Genomic DNA, 12,654 nt, shown 5'->3' with positions numbered 1-12,654 from the left:
TCACCTCCAAATAAGGAAACTGCTGGGCAGGGCAGTTGAAAATGTTTTGTCTTGTCTGCTCGGTTCTATGTGCTAACTGGGGGTAGAACTAATTAAGTAATTCTACATTCATTTCCCCAACACAGCAAAGTGTTCGGAGTCGAGACGGACACTATGGTTAATAAGGACCGTAACCAATAAGCAACCATGAAATGCAGCATGTTGGTGTAAGGACACAAAATGAAGGACTATATAGCCATTGATTCATTAACATGAACTTATATCTAATGGGCAGGTAGGGGGTTATGACATCTTGCATCAAGGACATCTACAGGTAGACTGAAGACATGGGGGTTCAAACACCAAACCTTGGTTGTCAAACACCCTAGCTAACACAAGAATGTCCTGATGGTAAGGCTCTGTGGATGTATGGGAGTTGCATCCATCAGTCTGATTTAGTTTGGCCAAAAACGGCAGCATGAAATAACTCCTTCATGACCCTGGTGTTTACTCAGATTAACAGATTATCCTGGGGTGGACTGGTAACTCATTATTAATCACCGTCACTTCATCACGTCTTCCGAGAGATGAGGGATTTTGTAGTGTTTGACTTCGCTAGAAAGTCTAGCTTCATTGTAATTCATGTTTTGTTTGCTTTTCTTTTGTAAAGATTTGTCCTCCTATCGCATCTCTGGACAAATGGAGCCATCATTCTGGGTCTTAATAGGCTGGTCATGATGACAACAGCTACAGTTTAATAGATCTGCTTGTGTGGTTGGATTTGGGCTGGACGCCACCTTAGAACTTTTACTTTAAAGTTTGTTTTTAAAGGGAGCTCATGAAGTTCAAAGTTCAAAGTTCTTTCCTTGTCCAGGGAAATAAGTTAACCCTACTAATGTGTGTGACATCCCTAGACGGACCCAGGCTTCATTTCGGCCTCCAATAGAAAGAACCAAATTACAAGGGAAGTTCAGGAGGCCAAACAGTAATTTTATGAAGGGAAACTGTTCATTTGAAGCAACTAGACTAGCCAGCCACTACTGTTTTTACAGCAGGTGGCACAATATGAATAGTGTTAACAACAGACAGAAAGAAGACATCTAGATAAGTGATGGATTTCATGATTATTTTCCTTGATTCAGTTTGCGTCGGTCAGTTCGCCAAGAAGAACCGTTCAGAATCATTAGTTTGTTTGTTTGTTCAATCGCGTTTCCGGTAGCAATCAAATCATGGAATGCACGGTTCTCAGCTGAGTCAGTCAGACTCAGCTCCTCCCTCGTTCTTATTCTCAAACGATTGTGGAAGTCGGTCATCAATCAACACAACATTACAACTTTAACCAAACGCTGGGGTGGGGGGCCGTAGTTGATCATTGGATGTTTAACATATCAGTAAGATAATAGACTTGATTTAACAATGATGGTGGGGGTCCCGGGCCGGGTGGATAACGAACCATGAAAGAACGAGACAGATTGACGAGACATTCAAATATTTGATTAATCTGGCGTGACACATAAAATACAAAGACAGCATGCATTTACCATTTCACTGATATTGAATCGTATTAGTCGCTCAATAAGCCTCTTCCTTCTTCACCTCTCACAGTCAGTGAACGAACAGTGAGTCACCAAGTAAGTGACTAGTGGTTCTGGGAGGAGAGAAGAATCAGTTTGGTTTGTTCTAGTTAAAGATTTGTTCATTCAAACTGATTCGGTCGCGAACGACTAATCAGTAATCTAGAAGGGACATTGGTAAAACACTGTTTCTAAAATATGGAAGTCACAACAAAAACATGCAAATTAAAAGTACAGTACTACAATTATGAAACAATCATAATCCTATTATATCATTTTTTTTATTTATAGGCATTTTCTTTGGCTCCCCGCAAATTTTGATTTGGATTATATTCATTTGGTCAAAAGCAAGTTAGAAATAGATGACGAAAGACAACAAAAAATTCTTCAATAATGTGGCTGTCACTAATAACCAGATCAGATCTTCATGTGGATGATCCATGGGTTGACTCGCTTCCTGTAAACCAATGGCTTCTTTTTTCGACTTCATTAGTAGCCTCTTTCATTATTTACATCTACGTCTTGTTCATTCACCATCCTTATCCTCATCTTTCTTCACATCCTCCTTGGTGTCTGCGTCCTGGTCTTCACCTTCTTTCATCTCTTCCTCTTCCACCTTTTCTTCTTTCTTCTCCTCTCCTGCCACCGTTTCTCCTGCGGTCACTTCCTGTTCTCCATCCTCCTCGTCCATCACCTCTTCTCCTGACAGGATCTCCAACTCCCGGATTTGCTGTTTCAAAGCCACATCTGCGCTCTTGTGTTTGACAAGGACCTTCTTCAACTTGATCTGCATCAAATCCATGATGCTATACAGGCGGTTGACCTTCTCCTCCAGTTCCTTTACCTCCGGTTTGATGTTTGCCGGGTCCAGGTCTATGAGATTGTCCTTCATCAGGATCAGCTTGCCCTTCTCCTCCAGCATTCCCTTGGCATCGGGGTACTCTGTGAGGGACTCCATCAGGTCATCCTTGGACAGGCAGAAGAGGTCAGAGTACCCGATGCTCCGGATGTTGGCCGTGCGTCGGTTACCCGCCTTGCTGCCTTTGATGTTGAGGATGCTGATCTCACCAAAGTAACTGCCGCTGCCTAGGACGCAGAACTGTTTCACCCCATCATCGGCCACCACGGCGAGCTGGCCGTCCTTGATGATGTACATCTCGCGGCCGATGTCGCCTTTCTTGCAGATGTAGTCATTCGGGCTGAACACCTGTGGTCGGAGTTTCAGCACAAGCTCGATCAGCAGACCTGCCTCGCAGTCCGCAAAGATACGGACCTTCTTCAGGGTGTCCATATGGACTTGGATGGCGAGCTCAGCTTTCAGTTTGTCCGGGAGATACCTCAGCACCTCCCTTTCGTCCTGGGCCTTGCCGTTGTTCCAAAGGTAATCAAACCATTTAATAACCCGGTCTTCCAGATCCTTGCTGACTTTTCGCACCTGTAGAGGGTCAGACACCAACACATTCCAATGAGAACAAACAAATAGCAACATCAAAACATATCAATGATAGACTTGAGGATAAGAACACCATAAGTAAATGTTAGTTATTTCATACCAACCTGCATGTACTGCTTTATGTTGTCAATGCGGGACTGAAACTGGGCCTGGGCGGCGTTCATGTTGGAGATCATGGTGGCGATGTTACCCACAATGGTGGCAAAAATCAAGACGCCAACGAGGAAGTCCACCACGTGAAAGAAGAACTCAGAGTCCAGAGCTGGAGGTGGGGTCTCTCCGATGGTGGTTAGTGTCAGAGTGGACCAGTACAGGCTGAAGGAATACTTCCTCATGCCCTGTCCAAAGGCAGGCTGCTCAGGGTCATCCAAGGCCGGGTAGACCCAGTCGTCTGCACCAAAGCCAATGTACTTGGAGAAGGAGAAGAAAAAACACGCGTTCCAGTGGATGATGATGACGATGTACAAGATGAGGTTGCCAATGCGGAAGATGTTGGGGTAGTTTGTCTTGGTCTCTGTCTTTGTAAAGAACTCCATCATGCGGCTGATCCTCAGCAGCTTGTTGAGGCGGATCTCAGGGTAGTCCAGGCCGAAGTACAGGTACATGACGTCCGTGGGCAGCATGGAGATCACGTCCAGACGGAACTGAAAGCTAGTGGTGTAGTGTTCCATCAATAGCTTCTTATCTTTTATCATCAGTCCCTGCTCCAGGTAACCTGGATGGAAGACGTAAATATGAGAAGGTCTTATGGTCCAATTCCCGACGCTAAACAGCTGATGAACCTCCCAATTGAAAAAACATATTGCCTGAAGTCATTTGCCTTTTACCTGTTCTGGTTCTGAAGGCCATATCCAAAAGGTAGATGAAGTCTGAGGTGTAATCCAAAACAACCCAATATTTGAAGAAGTTATGTTGCAGCTCCTCAAAAGAGGCCCTGGAAGAAATTAAAGCATAATTAATATGAATTTCAATTGCCATTTCATTACACTTCTAGAACATATTAAGCCATTAAAAATAAGAACATCAATATTCCTCAAAGGTCAAAAACGTAACAACAACATAATTATAAATATGTGAACAAAACTTTTGCAAATATGACCTATGAGAGATAGCGAAACCAAGATTAGTCCTTTCCCCTGGGTAAATGGACTATGCAGAGAGCTGGCAACATAATGTTAATGAGTGCTTGTTCCTGCTGACATACTGATTTTAATCTACGAATTAAAACACGAAAAACCATGTTCTTGTATTGTATTGAAAAACAATACAAGAACATTGTATAATCCTGAACATGGGCGTAGATCCCAGGGGAGACGGAGGGGATAAGTCCCCTCCAACTTCTGAAAAACATGAAGTTGTTGCCCCAAATTCTTTCAAAATAATTACATCTTTTTATACTTTTAATAGAAGCTTACTCCACGTTTGAAAAAATTCTAACATAAGCCCAACCCATTGGAAAGGTTTGTTTATAACCACACTATGTATCCTGCACAGTGGTCTGAACCGTTTGATCATTTGATATACTTTGGGGATATTATTGATGTCTAGAAAGTTAAGCGACAGCCAGCAGGTAACCCAGTTTCTCTTCTGTACTCCCAGGACTAGACACATCTGTAAAGCTCATCACCTGGCTATGATAGTGGTCCAGTTGTACATGACGGGCAGAGTGATGATGAACAGCCAGTTATAGTAAAGAGCACCAGCCGGGTTTATTACGAAGAGCTCTTTGGGCCTGGGAAAACACAAACACAACAGGCCTTAACTCTGATGGGGAAAACAATATCTTGTTCACTACAGACAAACTCATAATAGTGAATAATTCACCCACTTATTATTTTCTTTCTCTTTCTTCTCTTTTTCTTTTTTCTCTTGTTCCTCTTTTTCTTTGGCCTCCTTGTCCTCTTTTTCTTTTTTCTCTAGCTCCTCTTTTTCCTTTGCCTCCTTCTCCTCTTTTTCTTTGTTCTCCGTTTCCTCCTTCTCCTTAGCCTCCTCCTCTGTTTCTTTGCTCTCCTCTTCCTCCTTCTCTTTCCTAGAAGAAAAAGACACAAACACATATGTCTTTTCTGAGCACCAACGCCTTTACTGCGCTCTACTGATGTAGATGTTGGGGCCATTAACCGTAATTAAAACTTAATTAACTCTTTCTACTCTTTCTGTAGCTTCTTTTCTTCCCTGTTGGAAAAATAACACCATACATATAATTATATTTAGTATACAAGCTGAAATGCCATTAAAAACACATCAAAGGGAGGCTGTATGGGCTGTTTTCCTCACTCTTCATTGTTGTTGTTGTTGTTCATGTTCTGCAGAGGGTGAGAAGATCCACCAGGTTCCACTCTAGAAGACAACAAACATGTGTTGGCTCTATCATTTGCTATTGTCTTATTGCTTAGCTGTTCCTAAGCATAAAACACGTACTGTAGCTTTAGGAAGGGTTAGGGTTATAGATGGTAAATGGATGGTAAATGGACTGCATTTTTATAGCGTTTTTGGTAACCAGTGGCCAACCAACGCACTTTACAATGTTGCCTGACATCACCCATTCATGCACACATTCATACACTGACGGCGGCTTCAGCCATGCAACGCGACAACCAGCTCGCGGGAGCAGTTAGGGTGAGGTGCCTCGCTCAGGGACACCTCGACACTCGGGAGCCGGGGATCAAAATAGCAACCTTGCGGTTACCAGCCAACCCGCTCCACCTCCTGAGCTACTGCCGCCCCTATAACTATACGGCTTCGGGTTAGGGTTATTAGGGTTGGACCAAATGTGGGATAGGGTTAAGGTAATATGGGGTTATGGGGTTGAGGTTTTTTTTAGTTTGGGTTATCGGGTTAGGTATTGGGTTATAGAGGTTAAGTGTTTTAGGTATAGGATTATAGGGTTGAGTTTAAAGGTTAGGGAATAGTGTTAGGGTTTAGAGTTGGGGTTCGTTTTAGGGTAAGGGATGGTTGGGGAATAGGGTTACATTGGGTTAGGGTTGGGGTTTAAAGTTATCGGGTTATATGGTAAAGGAGCAGTGTAACATAGGGTTAAGATTATAATGTTCTTGGGTTAGGGCGTAGGATTAACTGTTAAAGGGCTTTATGGTTAAGGAATAGGGTTACTTAGAATTATATTTAGGGTTATAATGTTACAGGGTTAGGGTATAGGGCTATTGGTTGAGTTTTAGAGTTAGGGTCATAGCATTAGGGTTTTTGTCATAGGGTTTGTGCTAGGATTATAGGGTTGCATACATATCCTCTTCACTTTGCTGGTCCATCTCAACATTGGTGGTGTCCGCTGACTCCCAGAGCCGGACGGAGCCACGTGCAGTGGTCATGCCCAGAGGAGGTGTCTAGTTTAGCCTGTAATATGTCAATGATAGACTCGTTGTGCATGGAGATTATGGGAACATCCCTTACATTATCTGGAATTGTTAGGTTTCAAATTAAGATTGAGTCGAGTCTGGTATGGGTTATGAGAGTTGATATGAAACAGATTTAGTCTGTGACAAATGATGCATACTTTTTGTGATAATGACATTAGACCAAACAGGTACATGGTATTTGAAAAGGCATCCATTTTATATTACATGGATAGCCATTCTACATCTCACATTTTCTAAACTTTGGATGTGCAAAAAGTTTTAGAAAACCTCCTTATTAACTCCAGCCTGGCTAATCTCAGAGATGTAAGCCCTACATCACCCTTGATTATGTATTACATCTTCCATGCTCCATCTGTTTTACTGTGTTCATAATTCATGTTCTCTGCATCTGCAATCTGCATATTAAATCCCCATAAGCTGCATCCGACTGTGTATAGTAGGCTATAACACTTAAAAATAATATATATATGTCCAACTTACCTTTCCCACCAAGCTAATCTAGAGCGATGAGTCCATGTTTTGTTTGATCTTTGGAGCACAGAAGGTTGAATTGATCATAATATGAATGTATTGGTGAGCAGCCGCACAATTAAACGCAGCGTAGAGTCCCAGGAAGGAGACTAAGTTGTGAGTGACCCTGAGGAGGATCGAGGGGGATTAGAGAAGGATGAAAGTGGATGAGGCCACCATTCATCCACACTCCTTTCTTTCACACATTTTTTACAGAGAACACGAGTAATCATCATATATCACAACTACAGACAACTATCAGACACTTCACAATCAATAAGAAACCGCAAAAAAGTGACTAGCTATGTTTTTTTTACTTCAGGGAGAAAATTGCACTCTCCTGGATTTACTTGTTATCCAGGAATGTAAAAGAAAAAAAAAAAGAACAAAACACGAAATATGAAACAGAGCTCTGATCCTTAATGTAAGGTGGTTTGTATTCCCCATAAGGGGGGGGGGGGGGGGGGGGGGCATTATGTCCAATATATATTGGAGGGATTCTAAGCGCTTCAGTCCTCCCTGGCTGGTTAAGTGCTTACTCAGCACTCTAGCCTATCCCCTCTATATCCTATTAAAGCTGTAGCAAATCCACCGGGAGTGTACCGGTTCTGCTGCTAATGCTGTCCTACTGGAGCCACACGATCCCTTGTGCATTTATATGTGGTGATAAATGACTGTCCGAACCATCCCATCTGTAGATCTGAGCTTGATTGTTACAATGGTAGCCTACATCTACTGCATGTTAGATGAATCTGCGATCCCATGGGAAGATCCTTTGGCTGCAGTGTTCTGTGGGTGATGGACAATTCGCATCCAAACAGCAGAGCCGACGACTAATAACGGAAATGCAATGTAGGCTATAGTATATATTTTATGATAGGTTAACTATAGGTTTGATATGGAAATATGATTGTTTAAGGATTGCTAAAAGATCAACTGTAGTAATCTGTTATTCGGTAACACTTTACAATAAGGGTAAAGAGGTTAACCATGAGTGATGTGAACTAAGGGCTTATTTACAGTTAATTTATGGTCTAGTAATCATTCAATATAATACAACAAATATCTTAATTTGTGTGCTATTAGAAAAAGTATAAATCAAAAACTGACTTAGTTAACAAGTAATGACTACTACACCATTATTCGTTAAGAAGTTAATTATCTTCTTGTTATTGTTAGATAATGCTTATAATCGCATTAACTAATTTAGATTGATAGTTCATTATTGTACCCTTATTGTAAATGGTTACCTTTTAATCAATTTGATCCGTTTTAAGTGTAATACAATAAACCTGATGAGTGGATGAATTCAACCACCACATATTTATTTTCACAGATCATCACAAACATCATCAAGTAAATGACATAAGAAAAATAACATCAGTCTGGGCTGACCATATGCGGCCTGTGATCTGTCCAATGATCCGGCAAAATGACAAAAAATCTGCCGCCGTCAGTATATTAACATGACCTAGGCCTACTGAGACATAATACTCAGGTCAGTAGGAGAGAAATTGAGGTGACAAACTGGGGCGATTACGCTGTCCCAGCCTGGACCTCCACGGGACCCGCTAGTACCACCAGCTCTGGCACCGCTTCCACCGCTACCACGGCAGCCTCCACCGCTGCAGCCTCGACCACTTGAGCCTCGACCGCGGCAGCCTCCGCGGCGGGAACCTCCACCGCTGCAGCCTCCACCGCGGGAGCCTCCACCGCTGGAGCCTCCACCGCGGCCGCCTCCACCACGGGAGTGGCGTCGGCTGGGACTACCTCCGCAGCAGGGGCCTCCACTACGGCCGGGTCGACAGCGGCAGCTTCGGCAGCAGGCTCGGCAACAGCTTCAGTAGCCCCTTCGGCCGCGGGTTCGGCCGCAGGTTCTGCCTCGGCCGCGGGTTCTGCCTCGGCCGCGGGTTCTGCCTCGGCCGCGGGTTCTGCCTCGGCCGCGGGTTCCTCTTCGGCCGCCTCTGCCGCTTCCTCCTCCTCGGCTCCGTCCTCGCCAGCCTCCTCCGAGTTCAGCGGGGCGGCGGCGGCTGCTTTGGGGGCTGCGGCGGCTTTTTCCTGGAAACAAGAGGGAGGTTAACTTAAAGCTGCTGTAGGTAAGATAGAAAGGGTTTAAAAAAAGAGAGAGCGAGAGAGCGGGCGAAGGAAGAGAGAGAGAGAGAGAGAGAGAGAGAGAGAGAGAGAGAGAGAGAGAGAGAGAGAGAGAGAGAGAGAGAGAGAGAGAGAGAGAGAGAGAGAGAGAGAGAGAGAGAGAGAGAGAGAGAGAGAGAGAGAGAGAGGGGGGGGGGGGGGGGGGGGGGGGGGGGGGAGAGAGAGAGAGAGAGAGAGAGAGAGAGAGAGAGAGAGAGAGAGAGAGAGAGAGAGAGAGAGAGAGAGAGAGAGAGAGAGAGAGAGAGAGAGAGAGAGAGAGAGAGAGTAAGAAAGAGAGGCAATTCATTAGTTAGTGCTTTTGAGATACCCAAAGTGCTTAAAAAGTTTGTCCCCAGAAATAAACCGTAAGCAGTCTTGCTCACAGAGCATTTCACTCACTTATAGCTGATGGATGGATATGGCATTTCAAACATATTACGCTCAAATGATAGCTCTTAAATCTGACCTACAAAAATAAAAACAAAGTGTTTTGTGTTGAGGACTGCTCACCTCCTCTTCCTCTGAGTCATCACTGACCGGAGGAGCGGGAAGGTCTGCAGCAGGTGCGTCACCCATCTGAATAAATAAAGGAAGGAGATGTCATGCTTTGATAAGTTGACATTCCTATGGGCCTTATTCACATAGGGGCAGCCATCTTTGTTCCAAATGCTACACCGGCGGGGCTTCTGTGGGATTGGCTGGTAGGGGAATAAGGCCTAGAAGCACAGCCTAAGCTGAGTCTAGACATCCAGTCTGAAGTCTAGCCTGGTGAAGTACCCTGTCGTGTTCGTACCATTTGCTCCTCCATCGGGGAACCCTGAGGAGTTTAATAAAAAACAACAATTAGAGCGATCAATAGGCCTAGTTACTGATTCATTGCACGGCATCGTGTTTATGAGGGACTACATTTATTTTTTAGTTTATTTTAAGTGACACAGAGAGACAAACCCCTGCAGCTACTGCTCCCTTAACGAAACAGACAACAAATAATTTCCATATTCTTCCTTCACGTCGCATCAAGTGGAGAAACTCCTCCTGGACAGACAGATCACCTCCATCGGTATCCTGAGCCTTTATCATGCTGCTCTAGTTTACACTGGCCAACCCATGTGTGAGATTAGTGTGTGTGTGTGTGTGTGTGTGTGTGTGTGTGTGTGTGTGTGTGTGTGTGTGTGTGTGTGTGTGTGTGTGTGTGTGTGTGTGTGTGTGTGTGTGTGTGTGTGTGTGTGTGTGTGTGTGTGTGTGTGTGTGTGTGTGTGTGTGATAAGTGCAACAGAGACACTAACCAGCTGCAGGGAGCTCCGGTACATCTCCATCCAATGCAGGGCAGCATTAGCATGTGCTGCCACCTGCTGGGAGAATTCCACATGAACCCACCGGACTATTTGGCAACAGGAACTCAATCACAGTGCGACACCATCCAGAGCCATTCAGAGCCCCCAGACAGAATGGGTTTGAGTAGTTGAAACAAAATATAAAAAAGGGTCAAAAAATATAGAATGAAAATATACCTCATTGCTTCCGCTTTCCGGGACCTGGGGACAGGAGAAAGAGTTTAAGGCTCTGAATAGAAGAATTGGAAATTATTCTGAAACATTTAAAAGTACATTGATTGATTAATGAGCTAAATATAAAAATAGTTGCATGACAGATTTTGAGTTTGATCCCATCAAAAGAGTTTGAAGAGGTATCACAGTCTAACTTATACATTTTTTTTCAAGACTTACAGGAGCTGCGAGCGTTGCTCCCAGCATGCAGACTAAAAGCAGCAGTGGCCCCATTTTCTCCTGAGGAACAGAAAATTTGTGTGTGTGAAGGTGTGTGTGAAGGTGTGCAGGCGTGAGTGTGTGCGTTAGATTCGGTGAGAGGGAGAAAGTGAGGGAGAGAGTGAGCAAGTGAGGGAGAGAGAGTGTGAATGAGAGAAAGGGAGAAAAAGGAAAGAAATTTAAACTTGCACTTTGCAAATTACTTCTCGAGCTCCACAAGCTAAACATACACATTAAACAATCTTTCAATCCAAAGTAACATATCTCACCCTTTTCGTCTTGACAAGAACAGCTGAAAATGAATGCTTCAGGTAAAACACAGTCATCTACTTTGACTGCGAGATGGACTGATAGACCCTATATATACCCACACACAGCCAATCCACTTCAACCTTTGGGGCTTGAGAAATTTCCCAACACTCAGCCAAACATGTTCAATGGCACTTTTATGTTTAATTACACGCTGCGCATATGGGCTAAATACACATACCCACTTAATTGCCCCAAAACACAAACTCATACCTATGGGGGAAGTATAAGCGACTATATTCCCAGTAATTATACTGGATAGTAGAGCCATGCAGAGGCTGTCAGTCTGTCTGTAGAGTATAGATCCAAAGATTACCTGGTTATACAATCATATGGCTGTCATTGTACCAAGGAGGAAGGGAGGGGATGGACAATGCTTCATAGCTGACACTTCGCATTGCTCTTTTTTTCCTCTTGACCACAACTTGTATTTGCTTGATGTCAGGACTTTCCTCCAATCCAGGTCTGTTCATGCTTACTTGCGCAACATTGAAAGTTCCCTGTCATGGCTTTGAATCGTTTTTTTGGTTTCCAAATCAGATAATGGATGTTACAGCCTGCACTGTTATTTTTAATTAAGCATTCATTAATTTCATCAATCATAGGGTCTTGGTTTTAAATAGATAAAATACGAATCAAGCAAGCCAAGCCTTTTAATGTTCTATCCCAATATGCCTTTGTTTCCTTGCATAAAAGTTCTAGAAAAAGAAAGTGGAAAGAAAACATTCTGCTCCCTAGCTGTTGCACAATATCAGTGTAACAGCGTATGTAAGTAGAAAGTGTGTATCAGCGTGTTAAGGCAGGGCTCCATGCATGGGGGTGGGTACAAATGTCCCCGGGGGAAGACAGCGAGACGGCCTCACTGAGGAGCAGGGCGGCCTCTGGGCGCCCATCTGGGGGCCCATCTGAAAGGGGATCAGAGGCTCGCTGAAAGGGCTCCGTCTCGTCCGTCTCGTCGGTGTCACGCCAGAGAGCGCAGGCATCACACATGAGTGTCTTGCGGGAGTTTATAACAGAGACTTGTGATGTAGGTGGCGAATGCCTGTCTTGTGCGATACATATCACAGTGCTTCGCGAGCCGGGATCCCAGACCTCCATCAGGATTCATCGCTTGGTCTGTAGTCTTTAAGCGTGGAGGGTAAGACCCATGCCCACAGGCGGCTATGAGGTCATTCTTCTCGAGATGTAAAATTAAATTTGAGACTAAATACATCTGTATACAAGTCAGCAGTTGCAAACCTTTTTGAGAAATCTGTCGGTGCGTGCGCTAAGAGCACAACCCCCCCCCCCCCTCCCCAACAAAAATGCCCCACCCCCTCCCTTTGTCCAGGGCTGCGCACAGGTTGTCCTCAGCTGTGGGGTCAGTGGTGTGCTTCACCAGCTTCTCGGGGCCCAAACAACAGGGGCCTCATTCATCAGGCTGGTGAAAAGACACTCACCTCTAACCTCGACCCCCCCTCGGCCCTCGCTATTCTTTAAACCCTGGCTACTGCCCTGGTAAGACCCACTTTTTCTTGTGACCATAAGGATTTGGATTAATGCAGCACTACTAGAGTGGAACA

The 12,654-nt window shown here is 44.3% G+C and overlaps 2 protein-coding genes across 5 annotated transcripts; both read right to left on the bottom strand.

The window, feature by feature from the left end:
- Positions 1-948: 948 nt before the first annotated feature.
- On the bottom strand, positions 949-6,997 carry cnga1a (cyclic nucleotide gated channel subunit alpha 1a). Its single transcript, XM_030350658.1, has 8 exons — positions 6,858-6,997; positions 6,244-6,354; positions 5,281-5,343; positions 4,835-5,035; positions 4,634-4,738; positions 3,834-3,940; positions 3,111-3,721; positions 949-2,988 (listed from the first exon to the last, which is right to left on the bottom strand). The coding sequence occupies exons 2-8, from the start codon at positions 6,327-6,329 to the stop codon at positions 2,080-2,082; spliced, it is 2,082 nt and encodes a 693-aa protein (XP_030206518.1). The 5' UTR covers positions 6,330-6,354; positions 6,858-6,997; the 3' UTR covers positions 949-2,079.
- Positions 6,998-8,187: 1,190 nt separating this feature from the next.
- Positions 8,188-11,212, bottom strand: enam (enamelin). Of its 4 annotated transcripts, none has more exons than XM_030352912.1 (7): positions 11,053-11,211; positions 10,745-10,804; positions 10,529-10,552; positions 10,304-10,369; positions 9,811-9,834; positions 9,528-9,593; positions 8,188-8,945 (listed from the first exon to the last, which is right to left on the bottom strand). In XM_030352912.1, the coding sequence occupies exons 1-7, from the start codon at positions 11,107-11,109 to the stop codon at positions 8,424-8,426; spliced, it is 819 nt and encodes a 272-aa protein (XP_030208772.1). In that variant the 5' UTR covers positions 11,110-11,211; the 3' UTR covers positions 8,188-8,423. The 4 variants fall into 4 exon arrangements, with proteins under 4 accessions (XP_030208772.1, XP_030208774.1, XP_030208775.1 ...); XM_030352913.1 differs by having other exon boundaries at positions 8,327-8,945; positions 10,304-10,366; XM_030352914.1 differs by lacking the exon at positions 9,811-9,834 and having other exon boundaries at positions 11,053-11,212.
- Between the last annotated feature and the right edge of the window lie 1,442 nt (positions 11,213-12,654).

The sequence above is a fragment of the Gadus morhua genome, chromosome 3 (assembly GCF_902167405.1).
Source record: "Gadus morhua chromosome 3, gadMor3.0, whole genome shotgun sequence".
NCBI lineage: Eukaryota > Metazoa > Chordata > Actinopteri > Gadiformes > Gadidae > Gadus > Gadus morhua.
The sequence above is the reverse complement of the archived record's forward strand: the minus strand, read 5'-3'. Positions and strand labels throughout refer to the sequence as shown.

Bases quoted from the DNA above. Each gene is read 5' to 3' on its own strand.
- enam (XM_030352912.1), bottom strand. From the start codon at position 11,109: ATGACTGTGTTTTACCTGAAGCATTCATTTTCAGCTGTTCTTGTCAAG. The intron at 9,594-9,810 runs GTACGAACACGA...TTATTTATTCAG, and splicing joins CCCCGATGGAGGAGCAAATG to ATGGGTGACGCACCTGCTGC. The intron at 8,946-9,527 runs GTGAGCAGTCCT...TCTTGTTTCCAG, and splicing joins ATGACTCAGAGGAAGAGGAG to GAAAAAGCCGCCGCAGCCCC.
- cnga1a (XM_030350658.1), bottom strand. From the start codon at position 6,329: ATGACCACTGCACGTGGCTCCGTCCGGCTCTGGGAGTCAGCGGACACC. The intron at 4,739-4,834 runs GTGGGTGAATTA...GTGTTTTCCCAG, and splicing joins AAAGAGAAAGAAAATAATAA to GCCCAAAGAGCTCTTCGTAA. The intron at 3,941-4,633 runs GTGATGAGCTTT...AATTTCTTCCAG, and splicing joins TGGACCACTATCATAGCCAG to GGCCTCTTTTGAGGAGCTGC.